The sequence below is a fragment of the Acipenser ruthenus genome, chromosome 39, assembly GCF_902713425.1.
Source record: "Acipenser ruthenus chromosome 39, fAciRut3.2 maternal haplotype, whole genome shotgun sequence".
Classification (NCBI taxonomy): Eukaryota; Metazoa; Chordata; class Actinopteri; order Acipenseriformes; family Acipenseridae; genus Acipenser; species Acipenser ruthenus.
The window spans coordinates 8004987-8021906 of record NC_081227.1 but is presented as its reverse complement, the minus strand read 5'-3'; the positions used below and the strand labels follow the sequence as shown (position 1 = coordinate 8021906).

The 16920-nt window shown below is 42.6% G+C and overlaps 1 protein-coding gene across 2 annotated transcripts in view; it reads left to right on the top strand.

Annotated features, from left to right (window-relative positions):
• Nucleotides 1-12536, top strand: part of LOC117397448 (major histocompatibility complex class I-related gene protein-like) — a 37027-nt gene extending 24491 nt beyond the window's left edge. The window contains exons 5-7 of one of the 2 annotated variants that reach the window (XM_059009631.1): nt 6187-6297; nt 7466-7498; nt 11365-12536. In XM_059009631.1, the coding sequence (XP_058865614.1) occupies nt 6187-6297; nt 7466-7498; nt 11365-11390 (170 nt within the window). In that variant the 3' untranslated portion in view covers nt 11391-12536. Of the gene's footprint in view, nt 1-6186; nt 6298-7465; nt 7499-9710; nt 9766-11364 lie in introns of both variants that reach the window. The other variant, XM_059009630.1, reaches the window with a different exon arrangement.
• Nucleotides 12537-16920: the final 4384 nt, after the last annotated feature.

Here is a 16920-nt window from a genome sequence, read left to right as displayed (position 1 = left end):
GAGGGAGGGAGGGAGGGAGGCTGTACCTGAGACCCTGGTACTGAAATAGACTGTGTGAGCAGGGAGGGAGGGAGGCTGTACCTGAAGTATACAATGAGAAATCACAAACACTACAGCCACTCTCTTCAATTCAAAAGCTTTTTATTGCAACAGGGATTTCCCAGCTGAAGTTCCCTCCTGATAGCACTTCACAAAGGGGTCTGCTTTAAGAACAGTTGGTGCTAGATTAGTTTATCTCATGGATGCACCCTTATGAAAGTTGACTGGTATATCTTGGTATTAGCTAAGTGTAGCAGAGCACTGTGCTGTTGATTTTAACATATTAATAACAATGTTAGTTAATGTTCTTTTTTCCTCTGTGCATCCGTGAGTATAACATTACTGTGATTCCGAACTCCATTGTAGATTTCAACAAAGATATTTTATTCAGTACAGTACAGCATCTGGGTATTGCATTTTCCTGAAGCACAAGTCATGGAATCAAAGATGGATAGACATGCTTGTAATAATATAGCCTCCCTTGTGACATTACCCCTTTCTTCTTAACCTATCAGTTAATACTGATGCAAGTTTTACAATCCTCCTATCAACCAATAATATCAGTGACCACGTGGGTCCACTTTCATTTTATTGCTGTGATTGTAACATCAACGCCTCTTTGAAGTAAAGGAAGCAGATTGCCAGTCTTTGAAAGTCTTAGCCCCAGAATGTTATCTCTGTTATAAAGCACAGGGGCCCCTTTTAAATTGCCATGTGGTGCACTTCAAAGCTTCCTCCTTACCACCTGTCTTCCTGCTCCAGCAATCAGGATTAAACCCAAATTGTCTTCTGTCTAACTAACTTTAAAACCCAATACATTTCATAAATATAGTTCCTTATAAAGTGCATGCTACTCCAACATGTGCAACTATGGTAAAAGTAAGGTCAAGCACAGCATGGCAAAGCCCAGAGCATTAGGGTAAACTGCTAAAACAAGGTACAGTGAAACCTGTACAATCCAGGGTCGCATGGGACTGGAACATTGTGCCGGATTAGACAGGGTGCCGGATTCTAGAGTTACTGTAAAAAATCTTATACTGTACTTAAAAAAGGTAAAATGACAAAACAACTATTTGAATACTGAAAAAAAACCTTTATTACTGTACATAAACAATACCATAAACTCAGTAGTTCCTCAGCAAACAGTAAACACAAAAACGCCTCAGCAACATCTTAACCTGTTATTAGCACAAGTCTGTTTAACCCTCTCCTATAGAAAGATGTTCTCTCGTTCACTCTGTACCTGCATGTGGGATTCAGGAGCCTGTTTAACCCTCTCCTATAGAAAGATGTTCTCTCGTTCGCTCTGTACCTGCATGTGAGATTCAGGAGCCTGTTTAACCCTCTCCTATAGAAAGATGTTCTCTCGTTCACTCTGTACCTGCATGTGGGATTCAGGAGCCTGTTTAACCCTCTCCTATAGAAAGATGTTCTCTCGTTCGCTCTGTACCTGCATGTGAGATTCAGGAGCCTGTTTAACCCTCTCCTATAGAAAGATGTTCTCTCGTTCACTCTGTACCTGCATGTGGGATTCAGGAGCCTGTTTAACCCTCTCCTATAGAAAGATGTTCTCTCGTTCACTCTGTACCTGCATGTGGGATTCAGGAGCCTGTTTAACCCTCTCCTATAGAAAGATGTTCTCTCGTTCACTCTGTACCTGCATGTGGGATTCAGGAGCCTGTTTAACCCCCTCCTGTAGAAAGATGTTCTCTCGTTCGCTCTGTACCTGCATGTGGGATTCAGGAGCCTGTTTAACCCCCTCCTATAGAAAGACGTTCGCTCTGTTTCTTTTTAGTCGGCATCCTTTCTCTTCATAGTATTTCAAACACTTTGCCTTGCGTTTTTAATTTTTCATTTAGTTCTTAGTTTGTTTTGGTAAACATTCAGTGCACATTTTCTTTCAAGAGATCATTGTGCAGATGTTCAAGAGATAGCTCACTGTGTGAGGATGTTCAAGAGATAGCTCACTGTGAGGATGTTCAAGAGAGAGCTCACTGTGAGGATGTTCAAGAGAGAGCTCACTGTGAGGATGTTCAAGAGATAGCTCATTGTGAGGATGTTCAAGAGAGAGCTCACTGTGAGGATGTTCAAGAGATATCTCATTGTGAGGATGTTCAAGAGATAGCTCATTGTGAGGATGTTCAAGAGATATGTCATTGTGAGGATGTTCAAGAGATAGCTCATTGTGAGGATGTTCAAGAGATAGCTCACTGTGTGAGGATGTTCAAGAGATAGCTCACTGTGAGGATGTTCAAGAGAGAGCTCACTGTGAGGATGTTCAAGAGAGAGCTCACTGTGAGGATGTTCAAGAGAGAGCTCACTGTGAGGATGTTCAAGAGAGAGCTCACTGTGAGGATGTTCAAGAGATATCTCATTGTGAGGATGTTCAAGAGAGAGCTCACTGTGAGGATGTTCAAGAGAGAGCTCACTGTGAGGATGTTCAAGAGAGAGCTCACTGTGAGGATGTTCAAGACATAGCTCACTGTGAGGATGTTCAAGACATAGCTCACTGTGAGGATGTTCAAGACATAGCTCACTGTGAGGATGTTCAAGAGATAGCTCACTGTGTGAGGATGTTCAAGAGAGAGCTCACTGTGAGGATGTTCAAGACATAGCTCACTGTGAGGATGTTCAAGAGATAGCTCACTGTGTGAGGATGTTTAAGAGAGAGCTCACTGTGTGAGGATGTTTAAGAGAGAGCTCACTGTGTGAGGATGTTTAAGAGAGAGCTCACTGTGTGAGGATGTTTAAGAGAGAGCTCACTGTGTGAGGATGTTCAAGAGATAGCTCACTGTGAGGATGTTCAAGAGAGAGCTCACTGTGTGCGGATGTTCAAGAGAGAGCTCACTGTGTGAGGATGTTCAAGAGATAGCTCACTGTGAGGATGTTCAAGAGAGAGCTCACTGTGTGCGGATGTTCAAGAGAGAGCTCACTGTGTGAGGATGTTCAAGAGAGAGCTCACTGTGTGAGGATGTTCAAGAGAGAGCTCACTGTGTGAGGATGTTCAAGAGAGAGCTCACTGTGAGGATGTTCAAGAGAGAGCTCACTGTGTGCGGATGTTCAAGAGAGAGCTCACTGTGTGCGGATGTTCAAGAGAGAGCTCACTGTGTGAGGATGTTCAAGAGAGAGCTCACTGTGTGAGGATGTTCAAGAGAGAGCTCACTGTGTGAGGATGTTCAAGAGTTTGTGAGGATGTTCAAGAGAGAGCTCACTGTGTGAGGATGTTCAAGAGAGAGCTCACTGTGTGAGGATGTTCAAGAGTTTGTGAGGATGTTCAAGAGAGAGCTCACTGTGTGAGGATGTTTAAGAGAGAGCTCACTGTGTGAGGATGTTCAAGAGATAGCTCACTGTGTGAGGATGTTCAAGAGATAGCTCACTGTGAGGATGTTCAAGAGAGAGCTCACTGTGAGGATGTTCAAGAGAGAGCTCACTGTGAGGATGTTCAAGAGAGAGCTCACTGTGAGGATGTTCAAGAGAGAGCTCACTGTGAGGATGTTCAAGAGATATCTCATTGTGAGGATGTTCAAGAGAGAGCTCACTGTGAGGATGTTCAAGAGAGAGCTCACTGTGAGGATGTTCAAGAGAGAGCTCACTGTGAGGATGTTCAAGACATAGCTCACTGTGAGGATGTTCAAGACATAGCTCACTGTGAGGATGTTCAAGACATAGCTCACTGTGAGGATGTTCAAGAGATAGCTCACTGTGAGGATGTTCAAGAGAGAGCTCACTGTGAGGATGTTCAAGACATAGCTCACTGTGAGGATGTTCAAGAGATAGCTCACTGTGTGAGGATGTTTAAGAGAGAGCTCACTGTGTGAGGATGTTTAAGAGAGAGCTCACTGTGTGAGGATGTTTAAGAGAGAGCTCACTGTGTGAGGATGTTTAAGAGAGAGCTCACTGTGTGAGGATGTTCAAGAGATAGCTCACTGTGAGGATGTTCAAGAGAGAGCTCACTGTGTGCGGATGTTCAAGAGAGAGCTCACTGTGTGAGGATGTTCAAGAGATAGCTCACTGTGAGGATGTTCAAGAGAGAGCTCACTGTGTGCGGATGTTCAAGAGAGAGCTCACTGTGTGAGGATGTTCAAGAGAGAGCTCACTGTGTGAGGATGTTCAAGAGAGAGCTCACTGTGTGAGGATGTTCAAGAGATAGCTCACTGTGAGGATGTTCAAGAGAGAGCTCACTGTGTGCGGATGTTCAAGAGAGAGCTCACTGTGTGCGGATGTTCAAGAGAGAGCTCACTGTGTGAGGATGTTCAAGAGAGAGCTCACTGTGTGAGGATGTTCAAGAGAGAGCTCACTGTGTGAGGATGTTCAAGAGAGAGCTCACTGTGTGAGGATGTTCAAGAGAGAGCTCACTGTGTGAGGATGTTCAAGAGTTTGTGAGGATGTTCAAGAGAGAGCTCACTGTGTGAGGATGTTTAAGAGAGAGCTCACTGTGTGAGGATGTTTAAGAGAGAGCTCACTGTGTGAGGATGTTCAAGAGAGAGCTCACTGTGTGCGGATGTTCAAGACATAGCTCACTGTGAGGATGTTCAAGAGATAGCTCACTGTGTGAGGATGTTTAAGAGAGAGCTCACTGTGTGAGGATGTTTAAGAGAGAGCTCACTGTGTGAGGATGTTTAAGAGAGAGCTCACTGTGTGAGGATGTTTAAGAGAGAGCTCACTGTGTGAGGATGTTCAAGAGATAGCTCACTGTGAGGATGTTCAAGAGAGAGCTCACTGTGTGCGGATGTTCAAGAGAGAGCTCACTGTGTGAGGATGTTCAAGAGATAGCTCACTGTGAGGATGTTCAAGAGAGAGCTCACTGTGTGAGGATGTTCAAGAGAGAGCTCACTGTGTGAGGATGTTTAAGAGAGAGCTCACTGTGTGAGGATGTTTAAGAGAGAGCTCACTGTGTGAGGATGTTTAAGAGAGAGCTCACTGTGTGAGGATGTTCAAGAGATAGCTCACTGTGAGGATGTTCAAGAGAGAGCTCACTGTGTGCGGATGTTCAAGAGAGAGCTCACTGTGTGAGGATGTTCAAGAGATAGCTCACTGTGAGGATGTTCAAGAGAGAGCTCACTGTGTGCGGATGTTCAAGAGAGAGCTCACTGTGTGAGGATGTTCAAGAGAGAGCTCACTGTGTGAGGATGTTCAAGAGAGAGCTCACTGTGTGAGGATGTTCAAGAGATAGCTCACTGTGAGGATGTTCAAGAGAGAGCTCACTGTGTGCGGATGTTCAAGAGAGAGCTCACTGTGTGCGGATGTTCAAGAGAGAGCTCACTGTGTGAGGATGTTCAAGAGAGAGCTCACTGTGTGAGGATGTTCAAGAGAGAGCTCACTGTGTGAGGATGTTCAAGAGTTTGTGAGGATGTTCAAGAGAGAGCTCACTGTGTGAGGATGTTCAAGAGAGAGCTCACTGTGTGAGGATGTTCAAGAGTTTGTGAGGATGTTCAAGAGAGAGCTCACTGTGTGAGGATGTTCAAGAGAGAGCTCACTGTGTGAGGATGTTTAAGAGAGAGCTCTCTGTGTGAGGATGTTCAAGAGAGAGCTCACTGTGTGAGGATGTTCAAGAGAGAGCTCACTGTGTGAGGATGTTCAAGAGAGAGCTCACTGTGTGAGGATGTTCAAGAGTTTGTGAGGATGTCTTGCCGTGTTGTTTTTGTTTTCTATTTTACACTTTGAAATGAAAGATGCCATGACCCTGTGCTGGATTGCACAGTCAGATTCACATTGACTGTAGAGGGGAGCACACCATTCATTTCAATAGGGATTGTAGAGGAGAGCACACCATTCATTTCAATAGGGATTGTAGAGGGGAGCACACCATTCATTTCAATAGGGATTGTAGAGGGGAGTACACCATTCATTTCAATAGGGATTGTAGAGGGGAGCACACCATTCATTTCAATAGGGATTGTAGAGGGGAGCACACCATTCATTTCAATAGGGATTGTAGAGGGGCCCGTAAATCATGCTGAATTACCCAGAATGCCGGTTTGTAGAGGGGCCGGACTAGACTGGTTTTACTGGAAATGCTAAATGACTGTGGTAAACTTTCACATCACTGGTATTACTGTGCTTTAAATAGAGCCTGATTCCCGCTGCAGGGATGTGGGTCATTATCTTCACTGATTGCTTTTGCTGAACACTCCTGTGTGTTTGCAGTTCCAGAGGCTGCTCTCAACATGGGGTTTGTTGCTGCTGGTGTGCTGGCTGCTCTGGGTCTGATCATCGCAGTGATCATAGGAGCTCTCATCTGGAAGAAAAGAGCATCAGGTGAGAGAGAGGGAGGCGGGGTTAAGAGCTGCTTTATTAATGCTGCATTTCTAATTCCTTTATGAATTGTGTTCTGTATGTACAGAATAGACATGATGGAGACATGAAATATACATATTTATGAGATTAACATGAACAAACTCCCATTTCTAGATTATCACAGTCTTTTAATGCCCTGGTCTCTCCTGCAGTAAATGTGTAAAAGGTGCCTGTACTAGTCTTTGCACTGGGCTGCTGATTCCTCCATGTAGGAATCTGAAGAGATGTCTTCCACAGTCCTCTCTGGGCTCAGCTTTCAGCTGGCCTTAAAGTTTAGGTTCTGAATAAACTGCTGCCAGCACTGGGGCAGTGAGGATGGATAGAGCCCTAACTCCTGAAACAGCTACCCAAGGATTTGAACCCCTGATGGCACTCCAGATTTGCAGAGTACTGGAAACGTTACCCAGCATGAGTTTAACACACATGCTATGCTCTTGGAAAACAACATGATGATAATGTGTGCTTATAAGCTCAACGGGACTCTTCCAGGTGCCGATAAGGACATGAGTCTTGTATTTTAGAAGTGCTTTACAACAAGAACCCACACATCAGTGACACAGAGGCTGAATGCAGCATATAGCTAGACCTGCTGTACCTTCTCTCAGTCTTTATCTCATTGCAGTCGGTGGAACTCAAGGAAACCGGGATATTTTGGGAGGCCCTGGACAGGGACACTGACCCACAATTTCAGGGCAGTCCTGTCCAAAGCTGGACGGGTCACCCTGGTCACTAAAGCAGAAATGACTCGAGCCCCCAGTCATGACTTTACTTGGGCTACTATTTGTGTTCTTTTAATGCGTGAAAAATAAAAATTGCACATGAAGGAGAGTAACTGGCAGAATCTTCAGAAAAATATCTTCTGTGGTTTTAGTGCACGAGGTCAGAGTTTCTTGGTGATTTTAGGGAGTGCTTTTAGCAATGAATCTCAACAGGGTCCTATAGTTGTATAAAGCAGGGCTGGGTGCAGGGAAAGTGAATCCAGCCCTGGCATGTGTGCTCTAATAACATGAGTGCAATCACAACCTTCTCCAGTGTGTGGAATAATGACAATACATTTCTCAATGATATGAAGCTGCTGATAGATTCACTTGTAAATACAGTAACCCTGAGTTTTGTAATTCACTCCTAGGTGCCAGGAGCCCTGACTACACACCAGCGCAGAGTTAGATGTGTTTTAATTGTATACATTTAAGAAGAAATAACTTATTTTTCAAAATAAAAAACACTTTTTTTGCAGATCAAGACTGGAGAAAAACAAAGAGAATTCAATTCAATAATTACAATTTAAAAGACAAATCTTAATTTGTTATAGGGGGTTAGAATGCAGTTCTTTCAATACTGTTCTTGTGAACAATTTAACTTGCGCTACAGGAAAACCGATCTGTAGAAACTGCCTGTACCTTCTTAATATCTTTTCTATGGTTCAGAGTTGTAATCTATGTGTTTCTGCAGAGCTGTCTCTACCTGGTTTGCTCTGCTTTTAGGAGCTCATTGTTTTCTATGGTTCAGAGTTGTAATCTATGTGTTTCTGCAGAGCTGTCTCTACCTGGTTTGCTCTGCTTTTAGGAGCTCATTGTTTTCTAATGCCACACCTGCTAGATTCTAAACTACAGTAACATTCAAATATACAGACGTGCTCAAATTTGTTGGTACCCCTCCACAAAAAACGAAGAATGCACAATTTTCTCTGAAATAACTTGAAACTGACAAAAGTAATTGGCATCCACCATTGTTTATTCCATATTTAATAGAAATCAGACTTTGCTTTTGATTTTTTATTCAACATAATATTGTAAATAAGAAAAATGAAAATGGCATGGACAAAAATGATGGGACCACTAACCTAATATTTTGCACAACCTTAGAGGTAATCACTGCAATCAAACGTTTTCTGTAGCTCTCAATGAGACTTCTGCACCTGTTAACAGGTAGTTTGGCCCACTCTTCCTGAGCAACTGCTCCAGCTGTCTCAGGTTTGATGGGTGCCTTCTCCAGACTGCAAGTTTCAGCTCTTTCCATAGATGTTCGATAGGATTCAGATCAGGACTCATAGGAGGCCAGTTCAGAATAGTCCGATGTTTTGTTCTTATCCATTCTTGGGTGCTTTTAGCTGTGTGTTTTGGGTCATTATCCTGTTGGAGGACCCATGACCTGCAACTGAGACAGAGCTTTCTGACACTGGGCAGTACGTTTCGCTCCAGAATGCCTTGATAGTCTTGAGATTTCATTGTGCCCTGCACAGATTCAAGGCACCCTGTGCCAGGCTAAGCAAAGCAGCCCCAAAACATAACCGAGCCTCGTCCATGTTTCACTGTAGGTATGGTGTTCTTTTCTTTGAAAGCTTCATTTTTTCATCTGTAAACATAGAGCTGATGTGACTTGCCAAAAAGCTCCAGTTTTGACTCATCTGTCCAAAGGACATTCTCCCAGAAGGATTGTGGCTTGTCAATATGCATTTTAGCAAATTCCAGTCTGGCTTTTTTATGTTTTTCTTTCAAAAGTGGAGTCCTCCTGGGTCTTCTTCCATGGAGCCCACTTTCGCTCAAAAAGCGACGGATGGTGCGATCAGAAACTGACGTACCTTCACCTCGGAGTTCAGCTTGTATCTCTTTGGCAGTTATCCTTGGTTCTTTTTCTACCATTCGCACTATCCTTCTGTTCAATCTGGGGTCGATTTTCCTCTTGCGGCCGCGCCCAGGGAGGTTGGCTACAGTTCCATGGACCTTAAACTTCTTAATAATATTTGCAACTGTTGTCACAGGAACATCAAGCTGCTTGGAGATGGCCTTGTAGCCTTTACCTTTACCATGCTTGTCTATTATTTTCTTTCTGATCTCCTCAGACAACTCTCTCCTTTGCTTTCTCTGGTCCATGTTCAGTGTGGTGCACACAATGATACCAAACAGCACAGTGACTACTTTTCTCAATTTAAATAGGCTGAATGACTGATTACAAGATTGGAGACATGTGTGATACTAATTAAAGAAACTTATTAGTTTGAAATATCACTATAATCCAATTATTTATTATCTTTTCTAAGGGGTACCAACAAATGTGTCCAGGCCATTTTAGAATATCTTTGTAGAATAAGCAATAATTCATCTCTTTTCACAGCTTCTTTGCTTTATTCTATGACATACAAAGGCATGCAAGTATACATGATAAAATAGCTTTTAATTTCATCACATTTCAGGAGGAATGAAGCATTATTTCAATGAGCTGTAAGGGTACCAACAAATTTGATCACGTCTGTAAACCCAAGTGAGAAGGGCTTTAAAAACTCTTCTATGAAAGATCTCCTCATTCCTGGTTTCTGCTCGTATTGATTTTATTTATTATTATTATTATTATTATTATTATTATTATTATTTCAGCAAATGAACAAAGTGATGCTTCATCCAACTTATCCAACTCCACCAACAATGACAGGTAAAGATATATTTTCATGCACTTTTAATTACTATTTGTTCTGTTCTTTTTCTTAATCAATCAATCATTAACCCAGAAACATGTATTAAACAGCACTGCTTGCATTTCAAAATATGTACTGTTTTTGTTCAATTGAATGGAGGGGTTTAGAAAGTTCTGTACTTGAACTCAGTGTTCTCTTGAGAATCAGCTGTAGCCTATGGTTTGAGATTGGTACTGTGGCCTATGGTATGTTATTTAAGTTGACAGTTGCCTGACTCTTCTGAGCTACATAAGATTTTGTGTTTCCTGTGAGTCTCACATGCATAACGGACGCCAGTGTCAAAAGTACGCTTGTGGGTCCCCTTCTTAATCAAATGTGATGATTGTAAATCTCTTCTCATGTTTCATGTTTCATGTGACATCTTCCTGCTAAACTTGATAAAGATGATAACAGCTTGTGAAAATTGGAACTGCATGTAAACCTGGCCAGTGACGTGCACTGATACTCCAGCATTGTCTTGATAGGACAGAGCACAGCACACCAACAAGGAGGGTAGAGTTCAGAGGAGAGCCTGAGAGCGCTCCTGCTTCTCACTGATACTCCAGCATGGACTTGATAGGACAGAGCACAGCACACCAACAAGGAGGGTAGAGTTCAGAGGAGAGCCTGAGAGCGCTCCTGCTTCTCACTGATACTCCAGCATTGTCTTGATAGGACAGAGCACAGCACACCAACAAGGAGAGTAGAGTTCAGAGGAGAGCCTGAGAGCGCTCCTGCTTCTCACTGATACTCCCGCATTGTCTTGATAGGACAGAGCACAGCACACCAACAAGGAGGGTAGAGTTCAGAGGAGAGCCTGAGAGCGCTCCTGCTTCTCACTGATACTCCAGCATGGACTTGATAGGACAGAGCACAGCACACCAACAAGGAGGGTAGAGTTCAGAGGAGAGCCTGAGAGCGCTCCTGCTTCTCACTGATACTCCAGCATTGTCTTGATAGGACAGAGCACAGCACACCAACAAGGAGGGTAGAGTTCAGAGGAGAGCCTGAGAGCGCTCCTGCTTCTCACTGATACTCCAGCATTGTCTTGATAGGACAGAGCACAGCACACCAACAAGGAGGGTAGAGTTCAGAGGAGAGCCTGAGAGCGCTCCTGCTTCTCGCATTCCTGCTGCACTCAGTCCTGGGGACACTCAGAGCTGAGCTGCTTCACAGATCTGGGATCATTCCTTTCACTGTCTTTCATCTCGTCTGTTTTGGTCACTGCTATAGTACAGCTTTATACAGGGATGTGTTATACATTTCTGTGTTATTGAGACTGAAATCTATATCGGACTCTTCTGACTGATCTCATCTGTTTTAATCCCATCACAGCTTATACATTATTGGGTATAATTTTCATTCTGTTCACAGCAGAGTAAAATGAGCCTCCATCTTCTGTAAGGATGAAATGGTGTGACTGTAACAGAGGTGCAGGGAGCAGCAGTTAGGATTTTGAGTTTTTTCTTGCTAGTTTTGAGGGTGCAAACACAAACACAGACTGACTCCATTGTGCTTTTCTCACCCATGTGCTTTACTAACCACAGTCTCTTTGTTCCATGTCTGTATTGTTCCAGGTGTGACCCCATTGCAGAGAAGCTGATGACACAGACAGAATAAACGACTCAGCTGAGGCTTCATCTTTTCCACTTCATTGTGCCTGATGTTACCACACAGAGCGATCGCACAAACCAATAGACAAGGAAGCTGTGTGGCAGCCGTCTGTGTCAAATTAAGAATGTGAAGTCATTTGTAGAATTATTATATGTCATGTATTATTATTTTACGGAAGCTTTGAGATGTACAGAAGATGTTCACTTTTCAGTGTACCTGTAATATTTCTGTAAATAGTAAATATATATATATATTAGTGTCACTTCTTTAACTTCTTTCAGTCTTAAATAATGTAATGAGTCAAACTCTCTGAAAAAACATTCATTAAATAACTCAAGTGAAGCTTTTTGAGAAGCATCTTGAAATGTGATCAAGAGTATCATGTGAAGCATAAATGTGTTTGTGAGGGCTGGGAGCCCCGCACATGAAAAGAGGGCAGGGCACAGCCCTGTGTAAAATGTATTTGTTTTGATTTAAATGTATTATTTGTTTACTTTAGAACCGGGTCACCCCTCCGCCCCTGTGCAATTTATCATTTTGTATTTATTTTGTGGTGTTATTATTATTATTATTATTATTATTATTATTATTATTATTATTACTGTGGTGAGTTATTATTATTATTATTATTATTATTATTGTGGTGAGTTATTATTATTATTATTATTATTATTATTATTATTATTATTATTTGTTAATGTGACAGTGAAGAGTCGTAGGTTTTGTTTGGCAGCGTGGATGGGAAGCCCCATCCACAATTTTACAACCTCGTGGTAATGTGTGGCTGTCGCTAGTGCGTTGTTAAACTAGCCGGCAGTCGCACGTAATTAATAAACTGGTGCAGATAGTGGCCGAGGGGTAATAGAATCATTACTAGCTAGTTAAACCCCTCGGCACGGTATATAAACCTGCAGCGCTCTCAGTTGGGGGTGGAGAGTAGTGGGGAGAACACGAGCGAGAGAAGACGTCTGAAATCAAAAGAAACTAAGAAACCAAGGATCAGTGAAGGCTGCTGCCCAGCCCGACTTGTCTTCCTCAGTGTTGGTGATGTTGTTTTGTTTGATTTATTTTTACTCTGTGTGTGTTTATTCTTGTTATTTAAATAAACGGCGCTGCAGCGTCTTTGTGCACTGCAGTATTTCTCTTTTGTGTTTCTTCCTGCGTCTGGCCTGACGTCACCACACGGCTACCCTGTCACAGTCTTTATTGTACAGTCAGCAATACAGCAGTAGATATATGGGGGCACCTCTAAAATCAACACTTTGCATTCATGTAATGGTAAAGAACAAACAGATCAGAACAGGCATTGGGTTTCTTGTTTTGTTTTGCAGTATTTCATATATTATGTGGTTGTCTGACAGACATTAGCATTGTGGTAACTACATTCTAAACCCCATCCTCCTTGGACTTCCTCCCATAGACTGATCAGGAAAAATCCAAGATGACAGCACATTAAAATACAGAATCCATAAAACTGTAAAATAAAACCATTCCAATATGTAAAGCACATGCTCAGCTGGTACAGTATAAACCATTCCAATATGTGAAGCACGTGCTCAGCTGGTACAGTATAAACCATTCCAATATGTGAAGCACGTGCTCAGCTGGTACAGTATAAACCATTCCAATATGTGAAGCACGTGCTCAGCTGGTACAGTATAAACCATTCCAATATGTGAAGCACGTGCTCAGCTGGTACAGTATAAACCATTCCAATATGTGAAGCACGTGCTCAGCTGGTACAGTATAAACCATTCCAATATGTGAAGCACGTGCTCAGCTGGTACAGTATAAACCATTCCAATATGTGAAGCACGTGCTCAGCTGGTACAGATACATTCTGAGTTGATGAAATGCATTCATACCCATCTCATCCAAACAGCATTGTTTATAATGATAATTAACAGTATATTTCAAACTGATCTAACAAGCAGCATGTTTTAACAGAAACATCTTTAAAAGTGCAATCCTGTAAGCTTTTCAATGCTTTCTCTTTTGTGATTCGTTTCCATTCTCTCGGGATATCAGCTTGATTTGCATTGTAGTCCTCAGCAAACTGTTCATTAAATGTGACCAGGACATGCTTCCAGTAGTCAGAGGCTTCAATGTTTGAATTTTACAGTCAGAGGCTTCAATGTTTGAATTTTACAGTCAGAGGCTTCAATGTTTGAATTTTACAGTCAGAGGCTTCAATGTTTGATATTGTTTCTATGGATAGAAATTCCAATGTGTATCTTTGTTCTGGAATGTACACCTACTATTTGCATTGGATCAGCACCTGGATTCTAGTGGTTTCCTTGAGTCCTCGAATGCATACCTGGCAGTCCATTCGCTTGATGCACTGAAGCAACGTGGTCTTTGTGACCCGCTCCTCCAGCCATCCCTCTACAACTAAACACTCTCTCGACCAATTCATTCTGTGGTTTAAAGGGCAGATCAGAGAGTGTGTGTTTGATGTCACACTCTTCAGAAAATTCAGCACTCGCCGTCTGCTTCAAATCCTCAATAAAATCTATGTTGCACAAACTCCTCGTTGTTGGCATTGATTTAAAACAGAATGGCTCCCAAAGTGACCCTGGGAATCGCAATGTCTTTATAGTTCTGCAGAAGATCTCAAACTCAGAAATCGCAATGTCTTTAAAGTGCTGCAGAAGATCTCAAACTCAGAAATCGCAATGTCTTTAAAGTGCTGCAGAAGATCTCAAACTCAGAAATCGCAATGTCTTTAAAGTGCTGCAGAAGATCTCAAACTCAGAAATCGCAATGTCTTTAAAGTGCTGCAGAAGATCTCAAACTCAGAAATCGCAATGTCTTTAAAGTGCTGCAGAAGATCTCAAACTCAGAAATCGCAATGTCTTTATAGTGCTGCAGAAGATCTCAAACTCAGAAATTGCAATGTCTTTATCCAAAGTGCTGCAGAAGATCTCAAACTCTGAAATCGCAATGTCTTTATAGTGCTACAGAACTGATAACTGGAAAAATGTCCAAGAGGTAAACTCCAAAGCTTTTGCTTCTGTCAAAATGTCATCTACGATTTCTATTCCATGGCCCCGGTTTACATATTGCTTGACAGCATGCGTCAGGGCGATATCTGTTAATTTCTTAGCTTTCTTTTGGCACTGATCTATCTCTTGATAAAGGTCTGTAAAAGTAGACAAGTACTGAGATTTGAACTTCTCCAGACACAACCACTTTAGCTCAAGATTGAACATGGACTTGGTCTTTAGACCCTAATGTTCTTACACCCACTCATCTACAGTGTGTAGCAGCTTTCTTGAATAGGTTTCATGGTGATCTGCTCCATTTGCTTTTTTCTCAGTGTCAAACTCACAACAGCATGCTATTATATGTGTTGCCAACTGATTTTCTGCTTCTTGTAATCAGCTTTCAAAGACAGTCTGATTCCCTGGTACCACTTGAGATGTGTTTGTCACTAAGATAAAATACTTTTTACCATAGTGAGTCAAATCCGGGACAGTTTGTAAAATCTGATTAAACGAACTGCCTTGGCTGCTTTAGTTCTGTCTCAGTTCATTAGATATGTCTAACGCAACATCCCGTTTCTCTAATCCTTTCAGCTGCAGTTCAGATTGCGTCTGTTGCCGCATATTTTCAAATTCTTGGTTTAGCTGAACATCAGACATCACTGTTTCTTTTACTACAGCTTTCAAGCAGCTTCATAACTCTTCGATTTTGACTAAGGGCTGTTCATGAATGTGGTCTGGTTTTCTTTGAGGTAGTTCGTTTGCTACCCAGGAATCCACGTGTCTATGAAAGGACCACTCCTAGTTTGAAAATTCAATACACAGTTTAGTTTACTGCCACCGGACTGTTCCTGAAGCTGAAAATGAAATTCTCCTGTTTAACTGCACTCCCCAAACCTGTCACTCACTTCAGGAATTCTGTTATTTGAGTTTCACTGTAGCCTGTGTTCACAGGTGCGCTGGTGGAGTCCATCCCACAGACCAGGGATATATCGATTATTCCTCTGCATTGTACAGCATGACATCTGTGAATCATCTGTGGATGCTTGATTTTCTATTCTGACGGCTGCCTCTGTCATCAACCAAACTTTTATCACGGGCCGCATATCCAGAAAACTAGTTTAACCTAATGTGTGTAGCGGGCCGCACATTACCAAAGAATAATCCGAGTTTAACCCTTAGCTGCAATATACATAGGCATACACATAGAGGCAATTTCCTTTAGAATTACTGTTCATTTGATTTCATACTGCACAATACACATCACAAACAAAAACATACAAAACAATTAAAAACAAAGCATTAATATCGTTACCATATACACACGCATTGCACAATAACACAGAGCAAATTAAATATCTACTTGCTGAAGCGGTTTTTATTTTAGCCAACGAGTTGTTCAGTTGTAGCAGCAATGCACTAGCAAAAGCCACAAGGCAGTGATGTCAGCTCCCTAGCAACAAGCCTCCTATGTTGGGAATGGGTTCTTTCAATGCAGCGGGTTTGTGCATTTCAGAAAGGAGAGGAAGACTCGTGAAATGAGTTGGAGACAAGCTGATGAGAAACGGTTACGCTCCGCAGTACGAATTAAAATGGTGTGCTGCTTTTATGTGAAAAATTTGAAAAAGCAAGTCAACAAAGTTTAAAAAAATATTCCTTCAGTGAAATGGAATGAATTCACTGGGCCGCAGTCAGAGGATAAACAGGCCGTGGATTGCGAGTCCCGGCTCTAAAATGATTTCCATTACACGAGAGTAGATGTTAAAACTTCATGCTGATTTGAACTCGGCTCTCGCCAAGATAAGCACCAACTAAGACGTAGCTTTACAGTAAACTAATGTGATCCATATGCGTCTCCATCCATTTACGTTTCCTTCCATATGATGATGTAGATATCCTTCTGTCTGGTGTTAATGGCTGAAGTGTAATGCTGGCTCCAGGGATCAGCTTATTTTGCCTCCCTGGCGCATCAGCACACACAACGGCTGCGATGCTGGCTCCGGGGATCAACCAAAGTGCGGCCTCCCCAGCGCATCAGCATGACAACCGTCTGGATTGAGCTAAGTAGGGTACATCTCTGGGGTTTTCAAGTGGGCACCTTCCATCCTCAGTGTTTCGTCGACTAGCCCACGACACCTCAAGAGGGCTCGACGGTGATTCTGGCGTCCCAGCATCACCCCCCTCCGTCCCCCACTCAACTCAGCCCAGCTTACTTACCTGTCCCCAGCCAGAATCTTTCCGTCTCAACCACAGCCAGTTGCTGCTCCTCTCTGCTGCTTCAGATAAGTTCTTCACTGTGCGACGCAACTCTTGGCCACTGAATCCGACGTCTCTGAGAAACCGGGTTGTAGAGTGTGCCACAAATCCTCGACAACCCACTTCCACTGGGTAAACCCGAACTCTCCATCCTCGCTGTTCCGCTTCAGTGGCTAGTTGAGCATACCGCAGTTTCTTCCTCTCATACGCCTCATCTACAGCATCCTCCCATGGCACTGTTAACTCTACCAGGTGAACAAGGCGTGCTGATCCAGACCA